This window comes from Microtus oregoni, unplaced genomic scaffold (genome assembly GCF_018167655.1).
Source record: "Microtus oregoni isolate MIOR12 unplaced genomic scaffold, Mior012 000034F_ref0000314, whole genome shotgun sequence".
Taxonomy (NCBI): domain Eukaryota; kingdom Metazoa; phylum Chordata; class Mammalia; order Rodentia; family Cricetidae; genus Microtus; species Microtus oregoni.
The window spans coordinates 21958922-21971805 of record NW_024543093.1 but is presented as its reverse complement, the minus strand read 5'-3'; the positions used below and the strand labels follow the sequence as shown (position 1 = coordinate 21971805).

Below are 12884 nucleotides of genomic sequence, written 5' to 3'. Positions count from 1 at the left end.
TTAATTAACTTTTGGCCTAGAACAAAAACAACTTAGAGTAACAACAAAATTATTATTGCTATTTTAAAGATAACTTACTAAAACTAACAAATCCTACTCAATTGAGAATGTCAGTGATTCTAAAACAGACACAATCATTACAATCTTCATAAATTATTAGAATGTAGTTTGTAAATATATACAATAACATTAGTGAGTGTGTATAGCTGAATTCTCAAGTTCCTGCAAGTCTTACAGCTTATCAATGTAATTCAGGTCATTTGAGTGCTGAATTAATTAAATCATGACATGGAAAATTTAATTTTAAGTAAAATTACATAACCCACAATAATCAGTTTTATTGCTCTTTTTTCCCAACTGAAAAGTACTTTCATTAAAGATCGTCTTTAGATAAATGTTTAAAGCAACTTTTTAATTAAAATGCTTTTGAATTAGCTTACAACAGGAACTCTATTTCTCTCTCTCAAACACACACACACTTACTGGAAGAATGACTGCGTATCAATGAAGTCCATGGTGGCAGTCCTCTTGAAGTTCTAATACTTTCCCTGTGTCTTTTCTCCTTTTTTCTCATGCCATAAGGTTACATAGATCACCTGTGCCTACTGAATCTCCCTTTGTGTTACTTACAAGTGGAAAGAATAGGGATCTATAATCTTGGTCTAATGTAGACAGGACCTTGCTCTTTGATGCAACATTCAAAGAAGAATGATTGGCCAAAGATATGCCTCATTCCTTATAGTTTAAAACAAATTTGAATATGCCTATATGGTGTATTATACTTTCCCCAACACTATAAAGGAATATCTAGTGCTAGATAGCATAACAATCAAATCTAGTTAACAGTTTTGAAAGTTTTAGGGCATGGCCTCACATTCTCAGAGTCCTAGGTCTGTCAAAGGCCCCATGGCAGATGTTGTAGGATAGGTAGAGCCTTCTACATGATAAGGAGAATGCATGGTGAGAAAAGCAGCTAGAGTAATGTTGGGAAAGGTAGGCTTGCTCTTTTCCTGACAGCAATCATGAAAGAATTACCTCAGGCTCCCATGAGAGCTACCACATCCCTTCAGGTGGATGTCCTCAGTGACTACTAATAATTTTATTTCCTAAAGACATACAAGCTCACACAGCTCACTGACCACAGTGTCTCAATACTCAAAACTTAGGGACATACTCAAACCATGCCCTAACCATAATGTCAAGCATTTCCCAACTTACAGCTTATCAATGTAATTCAGGTAATTTCAGTGATGAATTAATTAAATCCTGACATGGAAAATTTAACAGTAGATGGAGCCACAGTCATACAGACATCTCCTTGATTTGTGAGGAGCTCTAAATCACTGGGTACTGCACTCGGTAATCTGTATTACGTGCTCAGCTACCCTCTCATGCTATTTCTTCATATTTCTGGAGTTACAGTGGAAAAGGCATCATTACATTTTCCATAAATAAGAAACAATTCCCAAAATGAATCCAAAATAAAAAATACTATTTGCTTTTCACTTGAAAATAATTTGTGATTTCAATGAAAAGAAATGTTCTCCAAATATAAATAGATTATGTGAGTCTAGATGCCAAAACTATTACCATGCTAATGACATCTTTAGCAAAAGCAGTGCTTACACAGAGGAAATGATGTTGTTTGACTTTAATGGAAATTTTTAAAAATCATATATGATAGACCACATACCAAAAAAATACCCAGCAAGGATATGACATTTGTAATTATAATCATATGTTAGTACATTTTATTTAAATTGATGTGGAACACTTTATATTATTCCAACAAGACAAGCATATAAACTACACTAAAGAATAAATCATGAAACCCAGTGGTTTTTTATTTTCTTATATTTTATATCCATATGAATTAAATAAGGTTAATTTAGTAATATGTTTTCTTTTCTCTTATATTTATTAGTATGTTAGTATTTTTGTTTCATTTTAATTTTAGGAAAAAATAAAGCATGCTAACATAAGCACTCAAATTCTAAGACATTATAGAAAACATTGATTCACAGACAAGCAAAACTAATAATTTTGGATACCTACTTATGAACCACCATAATGTAAAGCCCCATTGCCTCTCAGTTGCACTTTTCTGATGAAAGATTGAATAAAATTGAAAATTATTAAACAGGACAAATTAGCTAAGGTTGTAAAACTGAATTGTTAAGAATAAATTTTTGAGGGGTGTTATTAAATTGAGAAAGTGGAATAGAGAAAAAAATAAAAGGAATACAAAACTCCCTAAAGGCAGTGGATCAGGTTTGATCAAGAATCATGGACCATGGCTTGTCACTGCAGTTAATGTCTCAAGGAAACTTAATTTTTCCAATATATACAGCTAATGCAACATATTTTTATGTTTCTTTAAGTAATCAGGGTCCCATTTAAAACTACATAGTCAGAAAAAAATCAGATATCAAAAGATATCAAGAGACTATCAGATATCAAGAGACTGTTGAAGTAAAGACCTTTATTACTTTTGTCCAGATGGTTGCTTTCATTTCTTAAGTGCCAATTCAAGACCCACATTCAATATGGAGGCTGGGTGGATCCTGTTTGCAGTGGAGCCTATCACACAGACAGAATGTGAGATTATGGAATCCAGCAAGTTGTAAATAGTTCAGAAAGAGTCTAAGAATATTTCAGATGAAGATAATGCCCTACCAAGAGGAGTTACCTAATTTTTCAAGACTGTCAGTTAAATGAATAATTCCAAGATATGGTCTTAGGGAAAGAACAGTCAGCAGATAGGTAGGATTTCAAAGGCTCTCAAAGGACAGCCTTTCAACAGTGAAATCAAGCTGGTCCCAAGAACTGAGATGGACCTAAGATAGTTAAAAAAGAAAAGAAATGCCATGTGTGAGAACAAATAGATAGGACTCTAACAATCTAAGTTTAACAAGATCATCTGACAGTTCTGATGTTCAGAAGATATAATGACCAAGAGTAATGCTAAGGATTCCTGAAGGCAGTCAGGCTGATGACTTTAGTCAGGAATTCCAGCTGATTATCTTTCAAACTCTTTGGAACTTCACATTTTCACTCATTTATATAAAGGTATAGCATACAATCTCTCACTCATTCTGTTCAATTTCAATAAAAAATCATATGCACTGACATGTTTATAAATGTTTTCCTAGTAATATTTGGAAATCTGAAAGGCAAATGTTCATAAATACAGACAAGATCAGCTAGCAGATTGGCAGGTCTATAATCTTATTACTTATCACCAACCGGAGTCTGAAACTAGTCTTACAGATCCAGAGAACTTAGGGATCAATACCTCAGGCAATTATATAATTGATAAACAATTGCATTAGAGTTCTGAAAAGATATGTTCCCCTAAAAGGCCAGTGTACTGAAGGCTTATTCCCCAGGCTGTGATGATTCTGAAAGGTATTTGAATTGCAAGGATAGGAATCCCATTGAATGTTAAATGCATTCAGAGGTTTGTAGTTGAGTGAGTGATCAGTAGGTGGGGTCTGATTAGAGTATTCTGTCACTGGACATTATTTTAAATAGTAGAACTTGTCCCTATCCCCTCTCTTTAATTCTGCTTTTCAACTGCCACGTGTGGGAAACTTGGTTGTATCCACCCAAGAACTGTCTACTGATGAGGAATTTCCCTTTTTATGCTGTGATTACTATTGATAAATAAAGGAACTGCTTTGGGCCTATAGCAGAGGTATAGGGGAATAGAGGTAGGTAGGAAAAACTAAACTGAATGCTGGGAGAAAGAAGGCAGAGAAACCATGTAGCCCTTCCAGAGACAGACAGATGAAACTTTATCCGGTAAGCCACAGTCACATGTCAATACAGAGATTAATAGAGATGGGCTAAATTAAGTTATAAGCATTAGCCAATAATAAGCTATAGCTAATTGGCCAAGCAGTGGTTTATATAATATGGTTTCTGTGTGGTTATTTTGGTTCTGGGTGGCCGGGACAAACAAGCAGTCCCCTCCAACAAATTGGCACAAACAACCCTGAGATTAATAGTCTCATGTTCTACCAACTGATTTCTTAGTATTAGACGTGAGCCTGTGCTTACCCAAATACTCAATCATACCATTCTCCTGTGATATTTCGTTCTTGCTGCAAATTCAAAAGCAAGTTACTTTAGAAGAGCCAACCAATCATGTACAGTTCATCAGATTTTTAAAAGTCATTTCTGATAAATCTTTCTTTTAATAAGTGGATTTTATTCAGAGATATCACAGTAGTATAAACTAATACTGAGTGGTATAAAATTCAGAAGGTCTGATTCTAATTTTTCTGTCATATTGATAGCTAAATCTGCCTGGTCTCTGTCCTGAGCATTCTCTTCCCATTGGTAAAATTTAGACACTAGGGTTAGATGTTTTTATTGGAGAACATGGATTTAAAACAGATTTGGGGACCCTGATTGCTCTTCGTGCAGATGAGGGGGGGGGGACTTGATCGGGGGAGGGGGAGGGAAATGGGAAGCGGTTGTGGGGACTAGGCAGAAATCCTTAATAAATAAATAAATTAAAAAAAAAACAGATTTGGCTGTGGTTAAATATACTTGGGTTGCCGATGTATCTATCTGTAGTAGCATGCCTATCAGAGGCCAGGCTCATGTCTAATAGTAAGATATATTTGTGGACAGTTGTTTGATGAACACAACTAAACTTTCCTCCAAGACTCTCTGGATTTTCTAATTGACACACTCTTCATTTCCCTGATTTAATAATCATTGGTTATATTTTAGTCAGTCTCAAATTCCTACAATCCCACTGCCCTTTGTGATAAATTTCATAGCCTACTCTTGTGTACAGTGTTGATAACGTACATATATATATACATATATATATATGTGTGTGTGTGTGTGTCAATATTATACAATTTTTCTTATTTTTTTGCCTTTAAGGATACTGCAAAGACAATATAAAATATCTGATTGTTACACATCACAATTTAGAAAGATAAACATTTCTCATAAATGATAATTCATAAACTGTATTTTAAAGTATTATTTCTTTTGTGGTAAAACTTTATGTAAGTTGTAGTTTTTCCAATTTTACGGTATTGCTTCATTTTAACAAACGTGAATACATGGGGCTTAAAAGTAAACAAACTTGGTTTGTGGTTTATGCTGTTTTCTTCATCTTAGTAGAACAGAAGAAGAATAATACAGTCTTGTTAGAGTGATTTCCTGTGTCATTTTCAGAAATAAAAGCAAATGAGAGTTGGAAAAAATAACATTTATCATCAAGCAAATTTGTTTTAAAAGCATTCAAGATTCCATACAGCAAGAAGATAAATTACCTACTATTCAAGAGAACACAATTAGTTTTATATTATACTAAACAAATGAATTTCACAAATGGCCATTTACCTGAAGGAAAAGAAGGCATCTAGAATGTCACAGCTTATTCCTTTCTCTCTAGGATATTAGAAATCAACAGGAAGCCTTTCTCAAATTTGAATTTCTATAAAATCTTTGAGAATAATTTTTCCATTATTTAATGAAAAAAATTATATTCAAGTCATGTTTCTATATATCTGATAACAGCACAACACAAAGTAAAGTTAATAAAGCTTTTATTTTATACTTATGATAGACTTTATAAATTTCTGGAAAGATTTCAATATATTGTTTTCAAGACCTCTTTTCCTCTTTTCTTCCCCCTACAGTCATCATTTTACAAGATCATTTATAATTAAAGAACAAAGGAGGAAATAAAGAAAGGTATGAAAAGCATAAGAGAGAATGAATAGCAGTCTACAACCTGGTGTTTTCCTTTTTAATAAAGTGAATAATTGCCAGATGTGCAGGACAGTATGCAAATATTCTAAATCAAAGTGATATCTCAGAATTTAATATGAAAAAATACAGTCAAAGGAAACTTTACAAAACAGCTACAACATTAATTACAGCATTTTCCATCTGTAGTAAGAAAATAATTAAGACTCTATGACAAGAGGGTGATTGCAGCCATTTCAGCTTTACTAGCTCCCTCCTGCATGCAGTTTTTACCAATCAGCTGTAGTAGTAATTGGAGCTGCGGGGCTGCGTCCCCAGCACCCCGGCCACCTGCTAGCTTACGCCTCGAAATAATTACACAGACACTGTATTCTTTTAAACACTGCTTGGCCCATTAGCTCTAGCCCTTACTGGCTAATTCTGATATCCCAATCAACCCATCTCTAATAAACTGTGTAGCACTGGTCTTACCGGGAAAGATTCAGCATGTCTGACCTGGCGGCTTGCTTCATAGCGTGCGTCTGTCTGGGAGAAGGGAGCATGGCCTCTTCTCCAGAGAGTAGAGCTGTTGAGTCTGAGCTCACTTCCTCTTCCTCCCAGCATTCTGTTCTGTTTACTCCACCCACCTATGTTCTAACCAATAAAATGGGCCAAGGCAGTTTCTTTATTAGCCAATGACCTTCCTCCATCAATCAGCTTCTAATACTACAGTGCTTGATTTTCACATAATAGCATTCATCTGGGGGTTAACTGACATTGTTTAAGGTATTTCTTCCAAAATGGTAATTTCTCATTTTGGTATTTACTTACAGATTATGTACAAAACTTCCTTTAGTCCACACAAACAATAGTATATAATTTTGAATCATGAGTTCAAAATATTGTGGTTTTATACCATAATTGATTCCTCCTATTACATGAGTACATCCTAGAATTAGATTAAGAATAAATAATGAATGTTTTAATTTTTAAATACATGTTTAAGATACATATGCTATAGATTGAGCAATTAGAAATAAAAGGAGATAATTAAATATATATTTTATATAAAGACATAAAGATAGTATCAAAATGCATTCGTGTCATATTCCTGGATAGTTGTTTTCTGCAGATGCAAGTTTTATTAACACTTGTTTAATTTTAGTTACATAAGATATACTAGAGTTGAAAATCAAAATTGAAATACATTATTTTAAGATAATACATATAAATGCATCAAGATCCACAAAGCATTTGTAAGAGTCTTTGAATAGTAATTTGGCACCCAAACCTTGTAAATATAATTTGTAATATAAAATATTTGGTTTCTTATTTACAGGTACTTTATTTGTCTGTTTTGACAGTCTGTTTTTTTTTAATGAAAAAGTTCCTAATACCTAATATATTAAATATTTTAGTATGTCCTACCTTCTTTAGACTTTCAACATGATAGCCATAGTAAGAATTCAGTAATAAGAAAAAAAACCCATAAAACAACAATAACAACAACAAAATAACCTGAAGCCCTGTGACTCAATCAGGTTTTCAATGGACATTCTAAATAAAAATTCACCAGACCATTACTGTAATGGATTTGCTGCGGGTCTTGAGAGCAGAGAGGGCAGCGGTCCGAGAGCAGCCAGTCCTGGGCTCACCATGCAGCAGGTCTCCAAAGGTGACTTTTCCCCTCAGCGTCCCTGGGGCAGACAAATAGGCACACCATGCAGATAGGTTTGCTGCAAGCTGCCGGGTCCAAAAGCAGCCAGTCCCAAGCAGGGACAGTGCATAAGACCACGCAGTAGCTCTCCATGTGACTGTGGCCAGTGGGGAAGAGAGATGGATAAACATACCATACAGAGATACAGAGTAAAGTTAGACATTTATTATGTGGATTGTGGAGGGGAAGCAAAAAGGGGAGAAGGGGAAGAAAGGGGGGGGGGAGAAGGAGAGAGGGAGAGAGGCTGCCTTTCCGAGAGAGGGGACAGGAAGAGAGAAAGCGGGGCTCTGAGGCTGCAAGCAGGATGGGAGTGGGCGTGGCTTGTCTCTACAGAGACAGAACAATCATTACAATTACACTACATTAAATATTTATGGAAAAAAACTTTGACAGCATTTTTCTTAATATAAAATTATTAGCAGTATCATTTATGGTCTAATAAACATTTTATATGTAATCGCCTCTCACAGGGCTGGCATTACTTTTCTTGTTGTATTCATTAGCGTGAAGGATGAGCAGGATGACAAAGAGAAATTGCTACCTAGGTCCACTGAGTTTAGTTTAAAGATGACTGTGTGCAAGACAAATCGGCCTCTGAACACATCCAGGCACTTAGTATCACTTAAGTGCCAAATTTAGTCTTGTCCTTATTGTTGGCACATATATAATTTTTCCATCAAAGATCTTTGGAGATTTTGGGAGAACAGCAGGTCTAATTTTTTTTTTGTTTAATTTGGTTCCCTTTGTTTTGAAAAATATTGTAAAATCGATGTAATTTATGATTGTTTTGAAATTAGTATGTAATAAATGAAGGAACATTTGGAACACCTCAACATTTAACAATAATAAATTTGTATTGAACCATTAACCATAATTATAAAATTATATAAAATTAAGCATAATTATATATTAGGCAATTCAATTCAGTTGTTAATACAAAAATTTTAAATTAAAATTAGGAGATCTATTTAATTTTAAAACAATTTAAGTTTTAATTTTAAAACTGTTTAAGTTTATACTCTATTAAGTTTCAGTAAGTCCTCCTAAATAACTACACTGAGACGTTTTTTAAGTATGAAATTATACAGAGCCCAGATATATCTTCAGAATGAGTCACTAACTAAGACAATGTGTCCATAAATTTTATAACACTTTTTTCCAATTGTGCCATTTCTGATGTTCCACACAATTTATTTTGGATGAAGTTAATCACACTGCATATATATATATATATATATATATATAATTTTATTTATTTATTTTTATTTATTTATTAAAGATTTCTGCCTCCTCCCCGCCACCGCCTCCCGTTTCCCTCCCCCTCCCCCGATCAAGTCCCCCTCCCTCATCAACCCTAAGAGCGATTGAAATCCCATGGTCCAAATCAGGAGCAAAAGGAGAGAGAGCACGAGCAAGGAACTCCGGACCACGAGGGGTGCACCCACACACTGAGACAATGGGGATGTACTATCGGGAACTCACCAAGACCAGCTGGCCTGGGTCTGAAAAAGCATGGGATAAAACTGGACTCGCTGAACACTGCTTATACATTAACAGTATCCTAATACACTAATCTTTGAGTCTATATGTTACAAAGGACAATTCAGTCTCACACACTGACAAGGATTTCATGATGTGCATTTATATATGCGGCACCAATAAAGGCTTTTAGATCGCTTCGAATCAATGTTTCTTGATTACTGTGTTCTTATCATTTGTATCTTTGATGCTTCTGTGAATGGCTTCATACTCACCAGTATATGGGCAGCACAAAGTAGATGTGAAAGGATCTACACAAAAGAAGGAAAGGAGCCGGGTGGTGGTGGCGCATGCCTTTAATCCCAGCACTTGGGAGGCAGAGGCAGGCGGATCTCTGTGAGTTCGAGACCAGCCTGGTCTACAAGAGCGAGTTCCAGGACAGGCTCCAAAACCACAGAGAAACCCTGTCTCGAAAAAAAAAAAAAAGAAGGAAAGGCAGGAAGGCAGGAAGGCAGGAAGGAAGGAAGGAAGGAAGGAAAAAGGAAAGAAAAGAACACATGCAGGCAGAAAAGTAGTATGGGGGTAGTCCTTCTTGGAGGAGTGACAGGAGGCATAGGGGTTGATATGATCAATCTGAAAGAATCAACAAAATACTGTTTTAAAACATATATGATCTAAAGTCATAGTTACTGCTTTAGTTTTTTCTTTATTTACTCCTCAGATATAATTTGTATACCCACATGCTAAAACAACAAACCACAAATGTCTGCCTTTTTCAAGTATTTTTTTCTCTTTTCAGTTTCTACAGATAAAGTGATCTGAAGTTGTATACAATATTGTAAAAGAAGAAAAAGAGGCTGTGACATGCGGAGAAATGTCAAAGGTGGTTTCATTCTGAACAGCAGCACCTCCAATTCAGTTTATATAAAGCCCCAGTCATATGGACCATACTGTTCACTTTTAGACATACCATTTCTTATGTGTTAAAGCTGTAAAACTGTCATTTTATGATTTACATTGTAAATGTGTTTTCCCTCATTTTAATTATGTATGTCTTAAGGTGTGAAGAACATAAATGAATGGTGAGAGAAACACTGTATACAAATGTATATTTGTAAAAGCTATTTTTATGATTAGCATGTGTCATTGTTGATCACATAGTCACATAGTATTGAAATTCTACATTTAAAGCTTGTTTCCAGCAATGTCATATGGAGAATATACATTGTATGCTAGTTTCTATAATTTATTTTCTATTTATAGTTTAAGGTACTTTAGACTATGAGGAAAACTATTTGGAAAAGCTATATTTCTGCCCTTTATAAGCACCATTTTATTAATAAAAGAATGCCCTTATTTCAGAAGTGAGGCAACCATTTAAGGACATTGGTTTGACCTGTGAGCATGTTTGGCACTAGTGAGCTGAAATGATCCAATAATCACATCTTGAGACTGACTGTGAAATTCTGCGGACAGTTTTCAGTATTTGGAAAGATGAGAAGTAGACTAATAAGAAAAAGACTGTCTTGTCCTGGGATCCCAAAATTTCAGTTAGTGCACACACCCCTTCATCTCATTCCCTAGTCCTCAGAATCCTCTATTCCCAAGCATTGTATTTTCCAAAATCTCTTGGCTATTGTCTTGTGCAGTGGAAAAGGGAGAGACCATCCCTACAGGATGTAGGCACATTCAGCACATAATTTCTTAATAAATACTGGTTCTTTTAAAAACAAATTGGTGTGTCCTTTGTCTTTTTGTGTCACTTTATTAATATTCACTGTGAACAGTTTGCATCTACAATGGGATAAAACAAGTCAAATAATAAAAGCAATCCAACCACACTTAAATATGTTTTGTGTCTGTTCAGCATACTCCCTATGGCATGTCTGTGTTTGAAAATACATTTACTTGATGTACAAAAGAAAGTTAGATGATCCTCCCTTCTTTACAAAAGTCACCATTCAAATCACATTTCAAGAATGTGTATTGATCTTCCAAGTATTTAAAGATAAGGATATAAAGCAATCCACCTCATCACAAGGTCTTGCTTTTAAAACAGGCCATACATCTGAAGGGAGATAATTTCATTTAAAGAATCCATAACAACACCCATCGAAATTAGTTTTCCACCACAACTGCTTCATCACATTAAACCATCTTTTTTAACCACAGAACTGAGAGGAATCAAAATTATCCTAGTAAGTTTTCTCTAATTTCTGTTCTTATGTCTTCAAGATACTTTATTTTATGGTTATTCTTTATGTTCTAAATGTAATAGAATAAAAAAATAATACAATTGCATAAAAAGAATAACATTCTCGTAGGGAAATTATGAGTAGAATTTATTATTAAGAAATCAAAGTATATTCGTTTTCTTGTTATTTGTCTGTGTATTTGTACATGTGTGTGCTGTTACTCTTTTCTTGTTTCTTTCTTTGGTATAGTGTTTACATTCAAATTTAGTGCCTCATGCATAAAAGTCAAGCATTCTACCTCTGGCTATGACAAACAATGCTGTTATGAACATAGCTGAGTACATGTCCTCATGGCACTATTGAGAATCCTTGAGATATATACACAAAAGTGGTATTACTGGGTCTTGAGGAATGTTGTTTCCTAATTTTTTGCTTTTTTATATTTTAAGTCATCAGAGAGAAAAATTCTGTTCCTGAAATGCCAGCTGACTTCACCATTATAGTATCAATATTTTTTATTGACAACTACAAGAGCAGATAGATGGCATATTGGGAAAATACTCATAGATATCTGTTGTTATATCCCCCTTGGAACTGGTTGTCTGAGACTATCACAGGAGACTGAATGAACCATACAAAGACAGGGAAGCAATTCAGTTTTCACCACAATGTGTTTCTCTCCCACCTTATGGGAGATTTGAAAGTGTCACAAAATGTTCCCTCTGAGGTGAAAAAGCCCAAGGTATTATTTTGTGAAGAAGAAACAGCAGAAACTTATTATTCTTAAATCTTTAAGTAAAACATGCACCAATCTGCTTAGAGATGCTTTCTTGGGAATCTGTATCATTGATTGTCCCATGGTATGATATTTGAAACCTAGCATTATCATGAAAATGGAAAACATGATGTTTTCCCTAATGACCATCATAAAGAGGATGAACAATTAAAATAAGAATTATTTTCCCATAGACCTGTGTGACACTATCAGCCTTTCTCTTTAGTCCTTACCTCTATCAGAATGAAGAGTTTATTTTGATGACAGATATTTACAAGCTGCCTTAACTGGGGTTTTATTGCAGTGGTGATATAGCATGACCATGGACACTCTTATAAAGAAAAATTTTTAATTGGAGCGACTCACAGTTTCAGAGATTTAGTCCATTATCATGATGACATGACACGGTGACATGCAGGTATGCATGGTAATAAAAGGTAGGTGGGTGTTTTACATCTTATAGGCAACAGGAAGTGGTCTGTGTCACTGGGCAGTATCTTGAACACATACGAGACTTAAAATCCTGCCTCCACAATGATACACTTCTTCCAACAAGGCCGAAACTCCTAATAGTGCTATTCCCTATGGGGGTCATTCTTCTTTCAAACTAGCACATTCCACTTTCTGGCTCCCAAAGGTCATATCATAATTAAAAAATTCATTCAGTTCAACTTTAAAAGTTTTTATAGCTTCACAATTCAGTCTCAAACTTATTTAAAATCCCAAAGTTCATGTCTTTTCTGAGATTCATATAATCTCCTAACTGTAATCTCCTGTAAAATCAAAATAAAAAGCAGATCACATATTTCCAACATATAGGATATACATTACCATTCCAAAACACAGGGAAGGGAGCATAGTGAGGAAATACTGGTTAAAGCAAGGTAAAAAACAGCTGGGCAAACACTGAACTCTACATCTACATGTTTTATGCCAAAAATATTCTTTAATTTCCAACTTATTTCACCACTGTTGACTACAACGTATTTTGCTCTCTTGG

General features: G+C 34.8%; 1 protein-coding gene across 10 annotated transcripts in view; it reads left to right on the top strand.

Annotated features, from left to right (window-relative positions):
• Ralyl (RALY RNA binding protein like) overlaps nucleotides 1–10642 on the top strand; it is an 816282-nt gene extending 805640 nt beyond the window's left edge. For 8 of the 10 annotated variants that reach the window (XM_041630372.1, XM_041630373.1, XM_041630374.1 and 5 more), the window contains 2 exons: nucleotides 5670–5724; nucleotides 9714–10642. In XM_041630372.1, coding sequence (XP_041486306.1) covers nucleotides 5670–5699 — 30 coding nt within the window. In that variant the 3' untranslated portion in view covers nucleotides 5700–5724; nucleotides 9714–10642. The remainder of the gene's footprint in view (nucleotides 1–5669; nucleotides 5725–9713) is intronic. The other 2 variants (XM_041630377.1, XM_041630370.1) reach the window with 1 other exon arrangement.
• The last annotated feature ends 2242 nt before the right edge of the window (nucleotides 10643–12884 follow it).